Below are 19083 nucleotides of genomic sequence, written 5' to 3'. Positions count from 1 at the left end.
AGTAAACATGGGAGAAACTAGATTTTACTGATGTCTAATTTTAAACATAGGTTATAAGCTATGTTTGCTGAGGTTTTTCTCACAGAAGGTCACTTAACGCAACATAAAAAAGTTCATATATATTATTTTTAATAGAGTGGACACAAATGAAATATGTTTTTGTTTTATTCAGAGAAAAATGCAGGATTCAAGTGGCTCTTGTGTTCCTACAAGTGCTGTAGGAACATTCGTTTATGAGTTTCTGTGGAAATTTTATCGTTATTTTCGTCCCGCTGTTCTTTCATCTTTAAAAAACTTCTTTCAGTACGGGAAAGTTATTTTCCTTCTCTCCTCCTATGTTTGCAAGTGTTTCCTTCTGCATCTGTTACTGTGCTGCTTCAAGAGACAATTAGACTGCCAGTATTTCTGCTGATGTAGTCAGCATCTGAGGCAGAATTTATAGATGTTATATGTTGTCCAAATGCTTCACTCTCTCCTTCTGAATAACCCCAAAAGACCTTAAAATTATATGTTATTATTTAGTCTGTGCACTCCTGTTTGTACATGAGGATAAAGCGATCACATGGAATATCCTCTTTCTTCTGATTGGGTAGCAGGGAAGAGTAGCCTTGGTTTTGTTTATGATCCACTAATGCTTTTTTGAAGATTGTTTCTGTTCTGGTTTGGAGAAGTATATTCTAACTTACTATTTCATGTGATGGGGGGTCCCAGCTTCCAAATGGAGTTTTTACAGCAGTTGCAATCCTGAAGCTGCAACCATACGTATGGTCCAGGAGATCTCTGCTTCAATACAGATCTAGTTTTCTATTTCTTCATTGTTTTAATGGCTTTTTGATGACTTGGCTCCAAAGGACCTCATTCTCTGAAATCAAAAGCACCTTTTTTAAATTGTTATTTATTAATTAATTATTTTTCTAGTGTGGTAAATGAATGGTGATTTCTAGTTATTAGTGTGCTACATTCTTCTCCTCCTTTCATGTGTGACAAGGCAGATTTGACATCAGGTGTTCTGTGGGATCAGAGCAACAGAATGCTAGTGGAATCAGTGGCTATGGCAAAAATTTGTTATAATGTTAAATGCTAGATCCTTAATGAAAAATAATTTATTTGTCTGGTAGTCCATTTTTAGCCACCCTGAGACATACATACTTCTGTCAATTGTCGAATGCTGGTGGTTTCCCAATCCCAAGTTGTATGAAATGTGGTGATCACGTATACAACCAGGGGTATTTACTGCCTTTGAACAGCTGAAATTTCATGTTGTAGAGAGAAGATTGTGAGTGTTGTTTCTTGTGATAATGAAATTACAGCATTACAGTGCATTTGAAGCCTACACCCTTCAGTGTTGCCCTCACAAAGTATCTGAGAACCCTTCAGAGATTACTGTGCTACAACCAGGGAATAAAAGTCTGTGTTTGTCATAACATTTGTTATAACCATATGCCAGGTGCCTGTAGAAATGCTCATTAACTTCTAAAGATTGGAGTCTAGAGACTGGAGGCTTTCAGTTTTTCTCTTATATTCTCTTGAAATTGTTACCCACCTGTAACTACATGGGAATTCAGTCTGGTTCAGTGTGACAATGTTGCTGAAATTTAAGACAAATTTTTACAGGGAAATGAAAAAAAAATTTGGCAAATTTGCCATCCTCTCAGAGAAGAACCTTGCTGATTTTTGTCTTTAAATGGAGAGAGTTATGCTTCCTTGCTGAATGCTATATTTGTTCATGCTAAAAGGCTAGAGAGTTATTGAAATCATTCTCAAAAGCAGAGGTAAAGCGATGTCTGATGCAACTACTGGAAGGGCTCCAGACTTTCTAGTTTTCCATGTAATTATCTTTTAATGAAATATTATATTAAAAATAGAAATTAGTGAATGAAGGAAAATGGATTAACAATGAGAAACTATTTTGGTTTGTCTGAGGAGAACCTTTATGATATTTATTAGACATACTGTTCTGTACTCAGCCAAATAACTGTGTAGGTGGGGCCTCATAAATGTATGAGGAAATGTACATTTTTAAGATGTTATTGATGGGCTGAAAACATGTACTCAAGCAGCATTTGAAGCACAGTTTTGTGAGTTTAGAACAGCCTCCTGGAAAAGAAGATCAATGGAAACCAGACTTTTTAGTGAAATGTTTCTTTTTCCCCTTTGTACAAATGCAAAGTGGATTGTTGACATTGAATTGTCCCAAAATATAATATTCCACTGTTCTGCCCCCAAAATAAGAAAGAGAGACCATTGCTGTGAACAGTTTTGCCAAAACCACTTTATCTTCCTACTCCACTTCACAGAATTATCTGGACTTGAAGGAACCCCAGGAGGTCTCTTGTCGGGCCACCTGCTCAAAGCAAAGTTCAACACTGAATTTAGACAAGGTTGTTCAAAACCTTTTACAGTCAGGTGCAAATGGGATGACCTGTCTTATGCTTATTTATATGCTATAGCTAGTTATATAAATAAAAATTTTAATACTGCAGAATTTTTGATGTTTTACTCTTGAACACTTGTTTGAGATTGTGAAGCTACTTACATCTGTATATTTGTTTACATTTGCTTTTTGGCCTTTACATACTTAAAAATTCCTAATTAGGAATTATTTTAGTTGTGATATTACTTGGGAGTAGGTACAGTAATGAGACAGTCGCCATTTAAATTGCTCATTAATTTTAAATGAAGTCTAGGATCCTTGCTGTGTCTCCACCTCTGTCTGTCACTTGTTCATACTACAGGTACCTCAGGGTGTCACTGTGCATTCGCTGGTTTTTAGCAAGCCTATGCAGGGCAGAACAGCTGGAGTCTTCTCCTTGCTGAGCTTGAGAAATTCCTAGAGTACTAGAGCTTCTGATTCTTCACTTGGTTAGGCACTGACAGTTCAATTCTAGCACTATCGATTCTGATATATCAGGACAAATAACTTCAATACACTAATTAATTTATCTGATTTCTAAAATGTAGCAGTTACAATTTCTCCCTGTCCTTGAGAATTATACTAATGGACTCATACTCCTAAAACTACTTGGCTTTTCCAAATCATGGTTGATGTATGGTTCCTGTAAAGGTTTTATTGTGACCCCTGAAATGTCTATGGCTTCACTGTAAATATTGCCTAGAAATGGGGCTGTTGCCATACTTACTGTAGTCAAAACTTAGTATGATTTGTGCAGGAGTGTCAGCACTGAAAGGGATTCTGTTGAATGATGGATTAATTGAACTTCTCTTGCTTCTTTTCTACATGTCCTCTGATGTTCTTTAAAACATGCGCTATGAATGCCAAAGACTGAATGCCAAAATACAGATTTAGATGAATCATGTCTTGCACCTTCATCTGTAATTAGTAGATCATTGGTTCTCAAACTGTGAGTTATGAATAGTCATTAGAAACCCCAAATTACATTTGCCTGCCTGTTAACAGCATTTTTTGTCACCAGGTCTTTAAAAACTTTACATGGAAGACCAGTTTTATAATCTGCATTGTAGCTGATAGGAATACTGGGGCACTGTGATATGTAATGTGACGTGACCACTGAGCAAACCAGTGGCAGAGCCGGGAGTTCATAGAATCATAGAACCATAGAATAGTTTGGGTTGGAAGAGACCTCTAAAGGTCATCTAGTCCAACCCCCCTGCTGTGGGCAGGGACATCTTCAACTAGATCAGGTTGCTCAGAGCCCCTTCCAGCCTGACCTTGAATGTTTCCAGGGAGGGGGCATCTACCACCTCTCTGGGCAACCTGTTCCAGTGTTTCACCACCCTCAATGTAAAAAATTTCTTCCTTATATCTAGTCTAAATCTACCCTCTTTTAGTTTAAAACTGTTCCCCTTCTCCTGTCACAACAGGCCCTGCTAAAAGTTTGCTGCCATCTTTCTTATAAGTCCCCTTTAAGTACTGAAAGGCTGCAATAAGGTCTCCCCGAAGCCTTCTCTTCTCCAGGCTGAATATCCCCAACTCTCTCAGCCTTTCTTCATAGGAGAGGCGTTCCATCCCCCTGATCATCTTCATGGTCCTCGTCTGGACCCGCTGCAACAGGTCCATGTCTTTCTTGTGCTGAGGGCTCCAGAGCTGGACGCAGTACTGCAAGGGGGGTCTCACCAGGGCAGAGTAGAGGGGCAGAATCACCTCCCTTGACCTGCTGGCCACCCTTCTTTTGATGCAGCCCAAGACACGGTTGGCCTTCTGGGCTGTGAGCGCACATTGCTGGCTCATGTCCAGCTTTTCATCCACCAGTACCCCCAAGTCCTTCTCAGCAGGGCTGCTCTCAATCCCTTCATCCCAGTTGAACCAGAATATCTGAATGCAAGCCCTGGGCCCTGCATCCCTCTGCTGTGGCTTCTCTCTCCCTCTCTCTCTCTTTTAATAGAAGGTAGTCCTGATCATATAGGAGAAAAAAGCCCCAGTTTGGAAAAGGATGAGGGATATTTTTTGAAAAAAACACCCACATAAACAGACATACAGCATTTGTCAACTACTCAGGGGTAGAAAAAATTGCAACATCCAGGTGCACAGACCGAACTCAATCTGTGATTTATTTATACTACTGAGTGTCTAGATATCCTTGTCAGAAACCAGGCTATTAAGCACTGTCATTTGAGGCAGGCCTGTTCAAAATTAGACATTAAACTCTGATTAATTTTTTTAGAAGATTTCGGACAATGTTTCTCATTTAAAGTAATTGTCAAGCCACCTGGGTTTTCAGCACAATTTACATTTCTGTTTGATTTTCTAAAAGAGAAATGGATACGAAGTAAAGGGACTGATTGTCTGAATCATATTCAAAAGAAGTAATTTATTAAGCCTATAAAATTTGAATTTGGAAAGTAGTGTTACTTTCCTGTGACCAAAATAATGTATTTATGTAAAGAGAACCAAGTAGAAAAGCTCTCAAAATCTCAAAGCTCTCAAAGTTTTGGAAAGACCATCATGCCGAGATATATTACAATGTTAGGACCTACATTGCAGTCATAGCTTCAGCAATCTCCATCTGTTATAAATCTATGAAGAATGTAGTTATATTTGTGACCTTTACTTATGTACAGCAGCTACAGTGACCTTATGTTTTAGAGGAAGCTGTAGGATTTTATTTTATTTCCAATGAAGCATTAAAAACCTATTGAATGCAGTGGAGGTGTGCCTAATGAGGTCTATCTGCAAAGCAAAATTACTCTAAGAGGTCATTAGGAGACAGCTACCTTGCTTGCATTCACCTTTTAGACTCTAAAGCCAGTGGTGCTTAGATGACACTCAGGTTTGTGCCCATAAGGGAACCGTTGGCTTGTTCACACTGTTTTACTTTTGCAATCACTTACTTTTGCCAATGGCAACAACGACACCAAAGTGAGTCTGGACTGAGTCCCAGAGCTGTTCTCCAGCAGTTTGGTAAATCTCTCCTGTATTTGAGAGAGGTTTTTGGATTTCTAATCTCTTCAACTCTCACTTCAGTTTCAGAAAGGTTCCCTTATTCCCCATATAAAGACTTTCTGGCATAGAAAAATCTGGCTTCTTCCTCTGTGAACACTGGTGTAAAGGATCCGTGTGGCTTCTCTGCCATGACCTGTTCTTCTCCGCATGCTCCTTTAATACTCTGATCATCAACTGGGCTGTAGACTCTCTGGCTTTCTGAAGGATGCCTTATTTATAATCTCTTTTACTTACCACATATGTTTAGTCTTTTACTCTCAAGCATGGTTTGCATGGTTTGTTTTACAAAGCACCAGATATTCCTTCTCTCTGGCAATTTTCAACATGATTCTGATGAGGTAGATCAGTCCTCAAGAGTAACAAAATTGTTTAGAAGAGAAGGTGTTTCCAAGCATTTTTGAAATACTCCTTTGACAAACTGACAAAATTATAGGCTGTTAATGCTGCAAGGCTGTGCACGTATATAGAAGTGCCAAATGTCTCTTATCATCTGGGGTCTGCTGACGAGGAGCAGAACTGTGGACAAGGAGCCTCAGGTTCAAAGGTTGCTCCAGACTGGGAGGTTAGTTGGTAAACCATTTACCGATCACTGTTTCCAAACCCAATCATAGATCCATCTTTTTGTTGTCGTCTTAGAAAAAAACCCAAAAGTCATTCCTTTTCCTTCTTGCCATGATTCTTTTTCCCCTCAGGGTGTGGCCACAAACTGTTGGTTGCTGCAGGGGGTTTCAGCACGGGTCGCACACTATCCTCACACTCACTATCCCCACTCTGACTTTTTTCCTCCAATTTATTTATGAGTCAAATGTCTTAATTTTGTAATCCTGTTTAACCCAGGTGTTGCAGTCTTTTCCTGTGCGTAAGGCTGTCCTTTCCCATAACGTTTCCACCAGCCCTGTTCTGAACCTGTTCCTCCTAGGAAGGAGGAACAGCAGCAGTTGTCTTGCTGAAATGGAAAGGAAGCAGTAAAAGGAAAAGTCTGCATTACCAGGAAGCCACAAATAGGGAAGAAAATCTTCAAAGCTAAAACCTCATTTCTGAGCAAACAGTTTTTAAGTAGGAGCTTCTTCCCTGTGCAAAATAGTTCCGGTAAGACATGAAACAATGCTGATACAAATGAGAAGCTATTGCTTATATGCTTGCTGCCTAGAAACTGAACTCTGGTTCTCCAGTTCTGGCACTTAGCTTGCCTTTATGTTTTGACTTGTCAAGTTTCCAAATCTACTCTGTTTCCACTAGTTTAAATGCTTGAAATGCCATCCGAATGTCTGTCAAGTATAAAGTGGAGGTTAGTTTTTAGAGCACTGACTATTGCAAGGATTTGCAGAGTGCTGCCCATGTACCTGTAGTGGTACAGCTCAAAGTTATGGGCCAATGACTTTTGAGCAGTAATTGCATTCTTGTGCCCATGGCTGGGGCAGTGACAGATGCAGTTATCACCACCTGAGCGAACTGAGTGTGGGAACCGTAGGATGGCAAGGCACTGATATTAATGGAAAGATAGTGAACAGTGGTGAAAAATTTTCCACGTCATTTATGGGGTTTCTAAGCCATTAGGGGACAAAAAAAGCCAGATAGTATGATAGAGATTATTTTTGTCTATGATTTGAAATATTCTGACTAATTAATATTTAGTCCAACAGCATGCTGCTTCTCTGATACTTTGTCAAAAAGGGGGCACAGGATTTAACAGTTCGTGGATTTGTTATTTCCCTGGACTTCTCCTCTAAACCTGATATTTTCTGGTAACCTAAGGAAGTAGAGAATCTAAAATGCATTTGGAGTGAATATAAGTTTTCCTTGCAGCAGTAGAAAACTACTGTGCCATTACTCAAATTGTGACTATATGTAAACATTAATATTAAAACCATCTTCTGTTATTTTGTTAAAAAGCCTTTCTATTGTCACTGAATCACAATGTGGAAGCCAAGACTGTATCTACAGATAACCCTGTTGTTTGCATGCATCAGGGCTAGCACATGCTAGAAAAATAAAACTCTGTGTGCCTAAAGTTTTAGATTAAAATGTTTGTTAAGTAATACACACACGCTTACCAACATGAGATGGGTATGGTCTACCAATGATGATTGAAGTGTTGCTTTTAATTTTCTTGCTTGCTCACTGTGTGATTTTAAGTCCTTGTACATTGATTTTAACGTTTAGGGTTTTTGAGAATTTAAAACCATTATGAATAAAAAAGCCCTCAGATCTTCAGGTAAAAGATATTAAAATGTGTTCTATAACAGAGTACCTGAGATCTCACAGCTTTATCACGGCTACAACCTATGACCAGTTAAATTTTTTTCTACTCATATGACGTTTATGATGATATATGTTATGACAATTACAGAAACTGCTAAAAGCAGAATTTTACTGTAGATCAATGAAAAATGATATGAATTTTACTGTAGATCACATGAAAAAAAAAAGCCCCAAATAAACAATACACGTCTAATCTGTGTTTCTGTAAAGAGAGACAAGTGACTAGTTCTTTCTGTCAAGGCATTGCCCACAAAAGGAGGTAAGGATTAGAAAAGTTACTCTTTTAGTACTTTAAAAATCTGTAGTGCAGTATAAACTTAGTAAGTGTGAGGAAAGGATGCAGTTAAAATTTTTGGAGGGAAAAGACACATGGATATACTGACCGCTATATCCTAAAGCAGGTATTTTATGAAGATAGACTTATTTGTTTCAGTCAATGCATAAAAAGGAAAGATAATACTATGTCTTCCTTCTGAAACAAGAAAGATACACCAGAAAAAAAAAGATATTAGTAATTAACCTGAATAGATTACATCACCTCTGCAAGTGTATAAAATGATGAAAAATTATGCAGGCAGCAATTAGAATTAGTTTCCAATCTAGTAATTATGTCCTGGTTATTAAATATATCCTAGAAGCGTTAATTAATCCCATTCTCCACATCAGTTCAGTTGTCTTTCCCCCTTCAGATCTCCATCAACTCTCTTTCTAGTCGTTTCAGTTTGTCTTTCTATCTGTTCTGCTTTTCCTGTGAATTCTTAGGTGCTACAGCCCTATCTTCCAGGGCTAGAAGGAGAAGTGGCAGAGCAGTTCCTTGAAAGCTGAGTTAAAATAAGGAAGAGCAGCAAAGAAAAGTTTTTCTTCTTCTCCCTCATTCTCCTGCAAATATCAGCTCCTGAGGTGGAGTGAGAGTTCTCACCAGTCATCTTGCTTTTCCCAAATATTCCCTCAGGAGGCAAAACAAATCTTACTTCATTATACACATAGAAAGCATATGTAATAACAGGTAAAATTCTTTGTTTATAAAATGTGAAATAGACCCTTCTATTTCCAATAGACATTATATAGCAGTTTCTGGGATAAAATACTGTCTCATCCCACTGTATGGACCTGGAATTCTGAAGTCAAATGTGCCGCCACTTCTGGTTGCGCAGCATGTGCTTCCTGCACCCGTCTTGGAGAGATTGCTGTGCTTTTGCATGTTTATGAACAGAGAATTAAAAAAAGAAATTGCTTCAGAAATAGATATATTTTCATGGTTCAGCTACACAATGATAATGAACTTCTAGATTTCTTGAAAGAATGTGGAGATTTTAAATTATCTTAGTCTCATTTTGCTGTAAAACAGCATCGGAGTAAGACAGTTTTACTGAATGGGATATTCTGAGAAAAATACCACAGCTGCAACTTCCTTATCACTTATCACAAGACAAGAGATATTGTTCCTGCCTAAATTCACAATTTGTGTAATTGCATTCTGCCTACTTACATTTTTCTATAAAATAAAATAGCTATGTCCTCTCCCAGACTAGAACAATGTTGTCAGGTGACTTGTGTGTGTCACGCAATGACAACTACAATTAAATTGATGGAAAATAAATTTCTGTGTGTGATATGTACAGTCATGATTATATTAATAAAGTATATTAATGGTTGATTAAAGTTGCAAAGTGAAATTCTCAAATGTTAGAAAATAGAGAAATTATTGATGTCCTATAGTGAACCACCTTATGGTATGATCTTATTAGCATCCTTTGCCCTCCAGAAAATTGCAGAACTTTGTTTCTGTTGCCACTGTTAAATATGTATCATATTAGTAACTGATTTTGCAAGGTGAAGCACAGAGATGTATTTAAAACAGAAACTTAAAGAAAGTCCAAAGTTTTTTAGGTTGTGGACATTGCTCAGGGCTGACATCTCACTTTTTCTGACGTGATCCAGGAGATTGCATATCAAGGAGAGTTTGTGTTTGTGAGGCTGGGGTCCACTCCGTAAAGTGCCTGGAGCCTTCTCAATGATTGATGACCACTGATACAGATAGTAAAAAAATGATTTGCTGAAAATCTGTATACTAAAACGTAGTTAGAGGACTAGACCTCTGTAGACTTTTGGGGTAGGTTTCATTCCAAAAATATTGGGAATGTTTTTTTTTTCTGCATTTGCAGGTAAATCAGATAAGGTTAAACATACAATTCACCTGAGAGTTTTAACCTTCAAAGAAAGGTACTATTTATAGAAAATAACTTTATTATATTTTTTGCTTGCAGCTATTGGAAAGCTGTTCGGAACTCCAGCAAAACTTACAATGACAGGCAGATGCAGTTTCCATATTAATACCCACTCCTCGTGTGAACAAGCAGAGTGAATGTTGTGCGTGTGGGGGAAAAAGGTCTTTTGCATTTTTTGTATCATGTTAACGAAAACAGCACAATAAGTATTCCAGATAGCACGTGGGTGTTGCAAACAAGACAAAAAGTAATAGCTGTTGTGTTTGGGATTTTCACAATAGTGAACAATAGGAAGGACATAAAAATATCTTGGCCGTTTCAGTTTTATCAAATAACCAGTTTTTTTTCAGTCTTAGTGCCAAGAAAAGTTTATTGGGTTTTATCAAATCTGTTCCCATTTATTGCAAACAATAAACATTCTTTACTTGACAAATATTCTTACAAAATTTCTAATAGTATATAAATTGAAGAATATTATATAAAGCAGTTCAGAGGAAATATATTTAAGTAGAACAGAATTTGTAAAATGCATAATTCTATGGTTCACACAGAGCTAAGCAAATTTTATTCTATTTGTTCTCCTCCTCTTCTTCCTTTAAATATTCTTGAATATTTTATATAATACTGAAGATATAAAGGTGGAGTTTTGTTCTTAGCAGTAGGTAGGAAGAAGCTGGTGATTGGATGGCTGAGCTTCAATATTCACCCAATACATTCCTAATTTAAGATTTTTTTAATAATCTGGAATTTATTTTTTGTTTTGTTTTAATCACATGTTGGAAAACACTAGTGAAGTGTTTCATTTGGTTAACATTGCCTCCATGGTCCATAAGCAATTTTATTGCTGATCAGGTTCTATTGACTGGAATATATAATCACTCAGCAATTTTGAAACCTGTCTCCGTATCTAACAGGCTGACTGAATTTACATATGAAGGTTTATAAAACTGCTTTTGAAAATCTTGGCTCTTGTAGCTTTAAAACTCAAGTGGAAATTGTTTTAGAGTTTTTGCAAGTTGCATAGTACTGCCATTTTTGGTAGAATATTGTTTTTCAAAACATTTGGCAATTCAGGTTCCTTTATTGACTGAACTGTGGAATCAAAATTAACGTATTCATATATTTTAAAAAACCTTACAGGATCATTGCACTTTTGGCAATGAAATTGTAGCTTGATAGAGTTGTCTCTTTTGGAATTAGTGATTGTTCATCACTATTATCTCTTTTTAACAGAGATAAAATTTGATTAAGGTGAAGGAGATTTGGAGGCACTTGCATTTTTCAGAGAGATACTCACTCCTAATTGATCCAAGAAAATGAATAATAAAATCACTATGTTGCTTGTCCATCTAGGGGTTAGGTGAAGAGTTAAGAGTAATTTCTATAAATCTCTGATGAGTATGATGCCTATACAGGTTCAAAGACCTTTCTGTCTGTGATCATAAAAGCTGCTGATGTGATGCAGAAGGAATGCATACTCTTACTGACTTTTTTTTTTTTTCAGATCTGGTCTCTACAAAATCCAGTGTAGATTTACTATGGTTGGTTGGTTGGTTGGTTTTTTTTTTAAATCCTGAAATAAAAATGTAAAAATAAATTTGTGGGGGCCATCTCCTCCAAACTGGCTATGTTCAACTTTGCTCAATGCACCACATTTTTTCAAGGTGAAGAAAAGCCAGTGGGAAGGTCGCAGATGAATTAAAAATAAAACTGTTGTTCTTATTTAAAATCTAGTTGATTTGTAAGCAGCTAAACGTGCTTACATTTGCTACCTTCCCTCTGTTATGTAAAATTCTCATCACATCCATGTTTTACTTAACAAGGCAAGCCTGGAATAAGTAAAGAGCAAAACCAAAAAAATCCTGTCTGATTTTCCAGTCATCTATGCCATGGAGACTTAAGCCAAAGGTGCCCTATTCGTGTTTATGAACCCTTAATGGATTCATTTCTCCATCAAATTTGGCCTACAGCTTTCTAACATACACCAGCTTCTAATTTATTCACACTTTCAGCTTTGTTTCTGCATGGTGTGAAAGAGAACCTCTTCTTGTCTGTCCTGAACCTTGCATGGGGTAGTTTCATCTGATACCATCTTGCATTAGAAGAGAAGAGTCAGTGTTCGTACCTTATTCATCTTCTTGCTACTCCTGATTTTGTAGTCTTGTATCTGGCTTGCAGGCCAAACAGACCCAGTCAATTTAGCTGTTTCTTGCACCAAACTTTTTTCACACTTTGGATCATCTTACTTGTCTTTCTGTTATGCCTTTTTCATTTCTTTTATATCTCTTTTTAAAGTGGGAAGAACAGAACTGCATACAGTGTTCATTGTAGTGTGCTTCATGAGTTAATAAAATCTGTGATTTATGAAGATGCTCTGTCCTCCCTTCCTCTCCTAGTAATTTCTAGCCTTCTATTTACTTTCTGAACTAACTTATCTGATGTTTTTATAGTATTATTCTAACCCCAAGATCTTGTTTCTGAATTATGTCAGTTCTGAGTCCATTAATTTATGAGTATGTTGAACAGTTCAGGCCCCAAGGATGCTTTTAACTCTTCAAAAGGAAACTGCTAGATGAGCAGCTGTAGAATTTGGGATGTGAGAAAGTTAACAAATGCTTTAGTGTGTATGAACCATGTGGTTTTGTTTGCATGATTATGTCTGCATGTTTCACAGGGCAATTTTAGTTCAAAAACATTACATTGATATAAAGCATACAACAAAAAAATGTTATAGATAGAGCATGCATGCTATTGAGTATTGCAATGAAGTAAGCTACCAATGAGAATAACTCCAGGATGATGGTTTGCCAAAATAAGTCTTTCATTTTTTCTTAGCAGCAAGAATCTCCCTCTCCCCTCCTAAATAGAAACAGTTTAGTGGTAGGAAAAATTGGTATTGCTGAATGAAAAATGGAAGCAGCAATGCACTTGAGACTTTTGGTTTACAACTAGGTTAACGAATAAGAAAATGTAAAGAGGTTAAGTAGTAGGAGTGATGAAAGATTTATTGAACTCGCTTTATCTGGAAAGATTAATAGAATAGAATCAGGAGGCCTACTAGATTTTGAATGAATTAGACGCAAAGTGCTTAATTTTAAAGTACTAATTCAGTGAAAATATCACCATATTCAAAGAAAGAGGCAGACAGATCTAAATATCCTCTCTGTTCCTGTGAGACTGGGAAAGGACATCTGTTGATATGATCCAACATTTATATGAAGGGATATTGGATGTGAGATGGAGCTATTGCTAACAAAGACTGGGAATTTAAAGGTTTATATTTTTGTCATGTGAAAAAACATGAGCAAAGATTGTGTTTCCCACTCACCCATCATAAAGACTTGTATTGATCACTTGCAAGTGCCAGCAGTTCTCAAAGCTGCTTTTGTTTGTTTGTTTGTTTGGTTTTAATTTTTCTCTCTTCTCTGTTTCTTGAATAGTTTGTCTCCTCCTTCTCTATAGATAATTATTCTTCTTCTTTTGATTTTCAAACTGGGACTAGTGCTGCTTTTCCATATTGCATGAGATCTCCAGAATAAGCCCCATCATAAGTTGCCTTCTTCTCATATCTCAATTCCTTGTGTGCTTTCCTTATTACTTTCTTATCCCTTGCTCTCATTTGATGATCAATTTACGTTTTTAACTCAGCCTCAAAATACCTGTGCCTCTTCCACTCAGAGCCAGACTTAGTCTTCCCTTTATGGTTGGAGTCCACGTGGGCCTTATAATTATATTTTTCTTGTAACCTTTCCACAAAGGGAGATTTTGTTCCACTGTAAGGTCTTATGTTGTTCTGATTAGTATGGCTGACTTGATAATATCGCAAGGTTCAGGGTCATACAGTGCTAAGCACGTTGCAGAAATGTGCAGTAATGACCAAGATAGTTTCGTTGCAGTTATTACAGCCTTTTGACCGTAGGTCTCCCACATTAGAATCTGAGGTTGCAATTATCTTTCCTTTTTTGACTTCTGTTTATCTACTTATATGGCATTCTTTATCGCTGTATAAGCTCATCTTGTAATGGGAACTTTTTTGGATGTTTTTTATGTAATTATGAAGATCACAGGCTCAGTAACAGGATGATGTTTAATTAAAATAATTGGTGAACTTGAGCAAAACTTCCTTGGATAGTTTTTGAGAGCTACTTCTGTGATCCATGTGGCCCACCCAGATGATTAAGTTATCATTGATCATTTATAAAATAGTTGTCTGCTAGAAGTTGGGACATACTTTGAAGTTTGTGCTGTAAAGAAATATTTATTTATTCCCAATTACTGACTTCCTTTTGTGGGGCTAAGGCAGCTATACAGTGTCACTAGTCTAGAGTTCTGTGTAAACCCATCTGATCTGAATTTTAGGAAGGAATGCACTATTTCTGACACTATACTTTTAAAAATAGTTTTTCTCTCCAACTACTGATGTAAGATTCCATATATAGGAAGAAGTCTTCAGAAAATAAACCAAGAGTTAATGCTACCTGGGTCTATCAACAGCAGCTGTTGATTGGCTGAAGCCATGTGTATGTAACACATATGTTCAGGGAAAGAGTTCATTATGTTCTTGTGTGTCTCTAGGAATCCGGAAAGACCGCAGAGGTGGGCGAATGATGAAACAAAAACGTCAAAGAGAGGAGCAGGATTCCAGGAACGGGGAGGCTGCTTCTACGGAGCTGCGAGCTCCCACCCTTTGGACAAGTCCACTGGTGGTTAAACATAACAAGAAGAACAGTCCAGCCCTGTCCCTGACAGCAGAACAGATGGTCAGTGCCTTGCTGGAAGCTGAGCCACCCATAGTTTATTCTGAATATGACCCAAATAGACCATTCAACGAAGCCTCTATGATGACCCTGTTGACCAACCTTGCAGACAGAGAATTAGTCCACATGATCAACTGGGCAAAGAGAGTTCCAGGTAAGGAAAAAAAGCCCCACTGGACTAGAAAAGCCTCTACATGACAAACCAATACTAAAAAGACATACCGGTCTTCACACTACATATTCTGATTTCATGCAACTTTTTCACTTAAGTATAAATACATAAAAAATCACAAATTTTATGTTATATTGGTTGATAAAAGAACTGTAGTGCAATGTAAGTGACATTTGAAGAAAGACTTATTCAAGAAAAGATATTTCCCCACACTATAGAATGTTGAACAGTTTTTTTGATTGCAAATCCTTTTTTGGGATAAAAACAAAATTTAATTAAATTGATCTAATCAAATTATTTTAATTATTTAAATCCCTTTTGAAAGAAGGGTTTTTCTCATGTCTGTAATGTAAGCCATAAATTCAGTATCACTACTGAGCCCATAAGTATTAGTATTATTTATTTTATTGCCCGTTTATCTTTTTGACCATAAATTACAGATCTTCCATGAGTTTTGGGTCTGAAAAACAGAGCCAGAATAGCAATTTTTGCATGAAATTTTTTTCCTACTGGAACTAGATGTTTTTATCTTTATCATTTTTAGTGCATCATGGTTGCTGAACTATGACCCCTCTTTTCTGGAAGGAAATTACAGAATTGTGGGAAGTATGTAACATTTTTGGTTGAACGTATGTTACACATTCATTCATATGGTTTAAGTAATTTATATCAATGAATGAGAGAGTAGTTTTGTAATTAAATTTCATAATTTAAAATTTCAGTCTACAAGACTACTTTTCATAAGTTAACATGTAAATGTTTATGAGAAATTTATTGCACATGCTGTACTTTTAACTTTGTAAAAATACCGGCATACACAGTAATTTATGTTTTAAAATTCAATGGGATTCTGATCTCTTAAATTTTTACTGTAGCCATTTATTTCATTAAAATTATGTAGCTGCTTTGTGAAGAGATGCTAGAGAACACTACCACAGCTCTCACTCACATAGTGCATTACCTCAACAGCATTACACCCAGGTTATGCCATTTTTCTGTTTTCCTTCATTTAAACTTGGCAAGACTCTTCCTGGTAAATCAATAACCCATAAAATCTGAGTCTTTTCCAGTCCTCATGGGTTCCCATTTTACCACTTTTCACATGTCACTTTGCGGGCTCCAGGTATGATCAATGAGAACCTGTGTGTGTTTCATTTCTCATCGTATCTTATAAGAAATCACCTGAGAATTTTATTCTTGACAAAGTCACAGTGGTTAAAGCCTGATCCACAGTCTGTTCAAGTCAAGGACGGGTTCTCCTGTTAATTTAGGTATGCTTTGGATCATGCCTTTACAAAATGCTTTTGAAAAATGAACCATATGTCCATAGTATTAAAGCTATTCACTATCAAAATGGCTAAATTCAAATGACTTTTCTACTGATTTTAGAGATACAGATAGTCTAAGTCTGTTAAAATCCATTAATTTATATTCAACATGAATATACCATATTCTAAATTCGTTATGTTGTCCAACTGGAAACATTTGTCTTCTATGACATTTGATTTTGATAGTTAATGTAATTAATGAAAATGTGTTTAGATACAAAGCAACACTGTTAGAGAACTCAGATCTGTTTTTTGTTCAGAAATCTCTCTAAAACTGCTTGTCACAAGACGATTACACCTGGTGAAGATCAAAAAACTGCATAGTTTAGCAAATATATCCTTTATTTCCTAAGCAAGCTTCTGAAATTAGAATGTATAAGGTATAATGTATAACTATTTGTGTATATCCAATGTATTTTACATTTAAATAAATGTGCCTGTTAATTACCAAAACAGCTCTTAAGGAGAAACTAAGCCAAATGACTCTATGTATCTGTATTAATAAGTACTCTAACAGGTGAGGTTTGATCTAAAACTAGTGAACTTTGGTTTAAAAAACAAAAAAATCCCTTCACAGTCATAGTTTGATCTATTAGTCACTGTACAAACAATCATACCAAAGGAGAGTCCTAAAGCAGGAGGGATAGAATATGAATAATTTAGGGATTCTGAAAGTGCTGGACACCTAGCTGGTCCTTGGTGTTGTGGCTTGGAGGATGGTATGCATGACCAAAAGCAGAAATTAAAGTATTTTAGAAAGTTGATTTAAAAGAATTCAGGCCCAATTGTTTACCTACCTCTAAAATAGGGTCCTCTGAGAATAGGAATTTTGGAGCTAGGTGCTCAAATCTTTTTTTTTGGATCTCTTGTTTGGTCCCTAGAAAAGGTTGAGTGTTCTTAGTGGCTGATATTAAATCTTAGAAGTACTGATCACCTTTCAAAGATAGGACCTTTGCTTGGACTGTTTGCCTGAGTTTCCTTCTGCTGGAATGTACTGGCAATAAATGTACATTAAGAGAAATGTGTCTGGCACTATAAGTCGTATTTTCACCTCCACAGTATGTTGCCTTTGAACACTCCATTATTACTAGGAATTACGCAACACTGTTTAATTAGAGAGGATTTTCATATACTTTATGCATAAACAGAGGAACTGAATAACTTTTTTTCTATCAGGTGAAGTATTTTGTGCAACAGCATTTTGAGATTCCACTCAGTTATTTTCTCAGCTAATTTACTAAGTTTTCAAGTTTTAGAATCAAGGGTGAAAACATATTTTTCTAAAAAGTGAATGTGCTTTTTGCCAGTAGAGAAAAGCAGTTGCAGGAAACAGCCTCTCCTATGCACACCTCTCAAGGCTTGGAAGCATTGCACAAGTTCATTTAGCTAAAGGCACTTAGCTGACAAAAAGCAAGGAGCAAAGTCAACACGAGTGGCTGGGTTGAAAGCATATTTGTTGAGGAGGGAAGAAATTGATATTAACAGAGCAGAAATGCAATGAAGATACAGCTTACAAATAAGTTTAAGGACTTTCAGGGACATGTTTGGAATTTATTTTGCTGTGTAGGTTTTAAAGAAGAGGGAGTGTGTCAAAGCAACTAGTAAAGACATTGTTTTGGTCAGCCAGTCTTTTTGATGATGTAAATAGGTGGGCATGGAAGAAGAAACAGCTAATTAGAAGATGTACTGGATAGAAGTGAATCGATTCTACAAAAAGGAGTACTAAAAATTAATTTATGATGGACTGTGTGGTATAATGTAGGCAGAGATCTATTACAAAGACATGCTGAAGACAATCTCCAAAATAAGTTGGGTACCTTTGCAGACATGCCCTGATTGGGAAGGTGAGAACTGGTCTAAATCTTTATTGCAACTTGTTCAGCATTAGTTCAAACTTGCTTAAATTGACTCTGCAATCTTGGTGGTGTTAACAAATTGCTGGGGAAAAGAGAATTTGTGGCAGCTTCTTGTGCATAACCTTAAAAAATGATCTTCAATATTTAAGTGTAACATGATTGTTAACTGAGCTCATAACAAAGTTCTCCCATGACAATGCAATTCATAATATGCCAAGTGCATAAAAGCTTGTTTTAATTTTCCTTTGAAACCTTGGCCACTGATACAAGTGGGTTTGCCAGATTACACGAACACAAATCTTGTACAGTGTCCTATGACATATACAAAAAATTCAGGATGCCCTTTAGGACTTGCTCTTTACATGGCCTAATGGGGATTTTGGCTTAAGTCCTCCCAGATGGCCTCTGTGAGACACCAGTTGTGCCTTCTCATTACCCCAGCCAGCTGGTATAGCAAGCAGCTGCACATAAGGCGGGTGCAAAAAGATTGTAATGGGCTAGTCTTTACATATACATGTAAATTGAGCCTTTTACCATTTAATTGGGACAAATCACTAAAAATCACATGTAGGCAAGGTATCAGGTAGATGAATAAATGTTCTGCTCATTTCTGAATCACGTATCCCCGAAAGATGTGGCTTTCTTTTTTTTTTCTTGGTTTACATGACATCTTGGGGATATAGTACCCTCTTCAGTCTCATAGAATGAGATTTTTTAGTTTAGTGAATTTTCATCATGGTCTTTGATGCAATGAGCAAAACCATGAGTTTGCTTTTCTACAGAAATGCTGATATGTCAAAGGAATTAACTTACTGTACTTCATTATTCACTTACTGTGTATATGATTTAATATCTATATTTGGAGTACTGTGTTCTCTAAAAGAAGCTGGCATTTTCAATGCAAGTGTCATTAATTTTTTTGTGCAGAATCTCTTGAGATGGTAGGAGACATTACAAGCTTATACAGTGAGCTCATGGTAAAGAATGTAGCTTTAAGGAAATTTTGTTGCAAGGGTGAAATCTTTGGCACTGCTGCTACAATCTTGTATAACTATTTA

The 19083-nt window shown here is 36.6% G+C and overlaps 1 protein-coding gene across 1 annotated transcript in view; it reads left to right on the top strand.

Annotated features, from left to right (window-relative positions):
• Window positions 1-19083, top strand: part of ESR1 (estrogen receptor 1) — a 166830-nt gene that overhangs the window by 100173 nt on the left and 47574 nt on the right. Inside the window, exon 5 of the mRNA XM_075146139.1 lies at window positions 14488-14823. Within this exon, the coding sequence (XP_075002240.1) occupies window positions 14488-14823 (336 nt within the window). The remainder of the gene's footprint in view (window positions 1-14487; window positions 14824-19083) is intronic.

The sequence above is a fragment of the Calonectris borealis genome, chromosome 3, assembly GCF_964195595.1.
Source record: "Calonectris borealis chromosome 3, bCalBor7.hap1.2, whole genome shotgun sequence".
NCBI lineage: Eukaryota > Metazoa > Chordata > Aves > Procellariiformes > Procellariidae > Calonectris > Calonectris borealis.
This window is presented reverse-complemented; position numbering and strand designations above follow the sequence as displayed.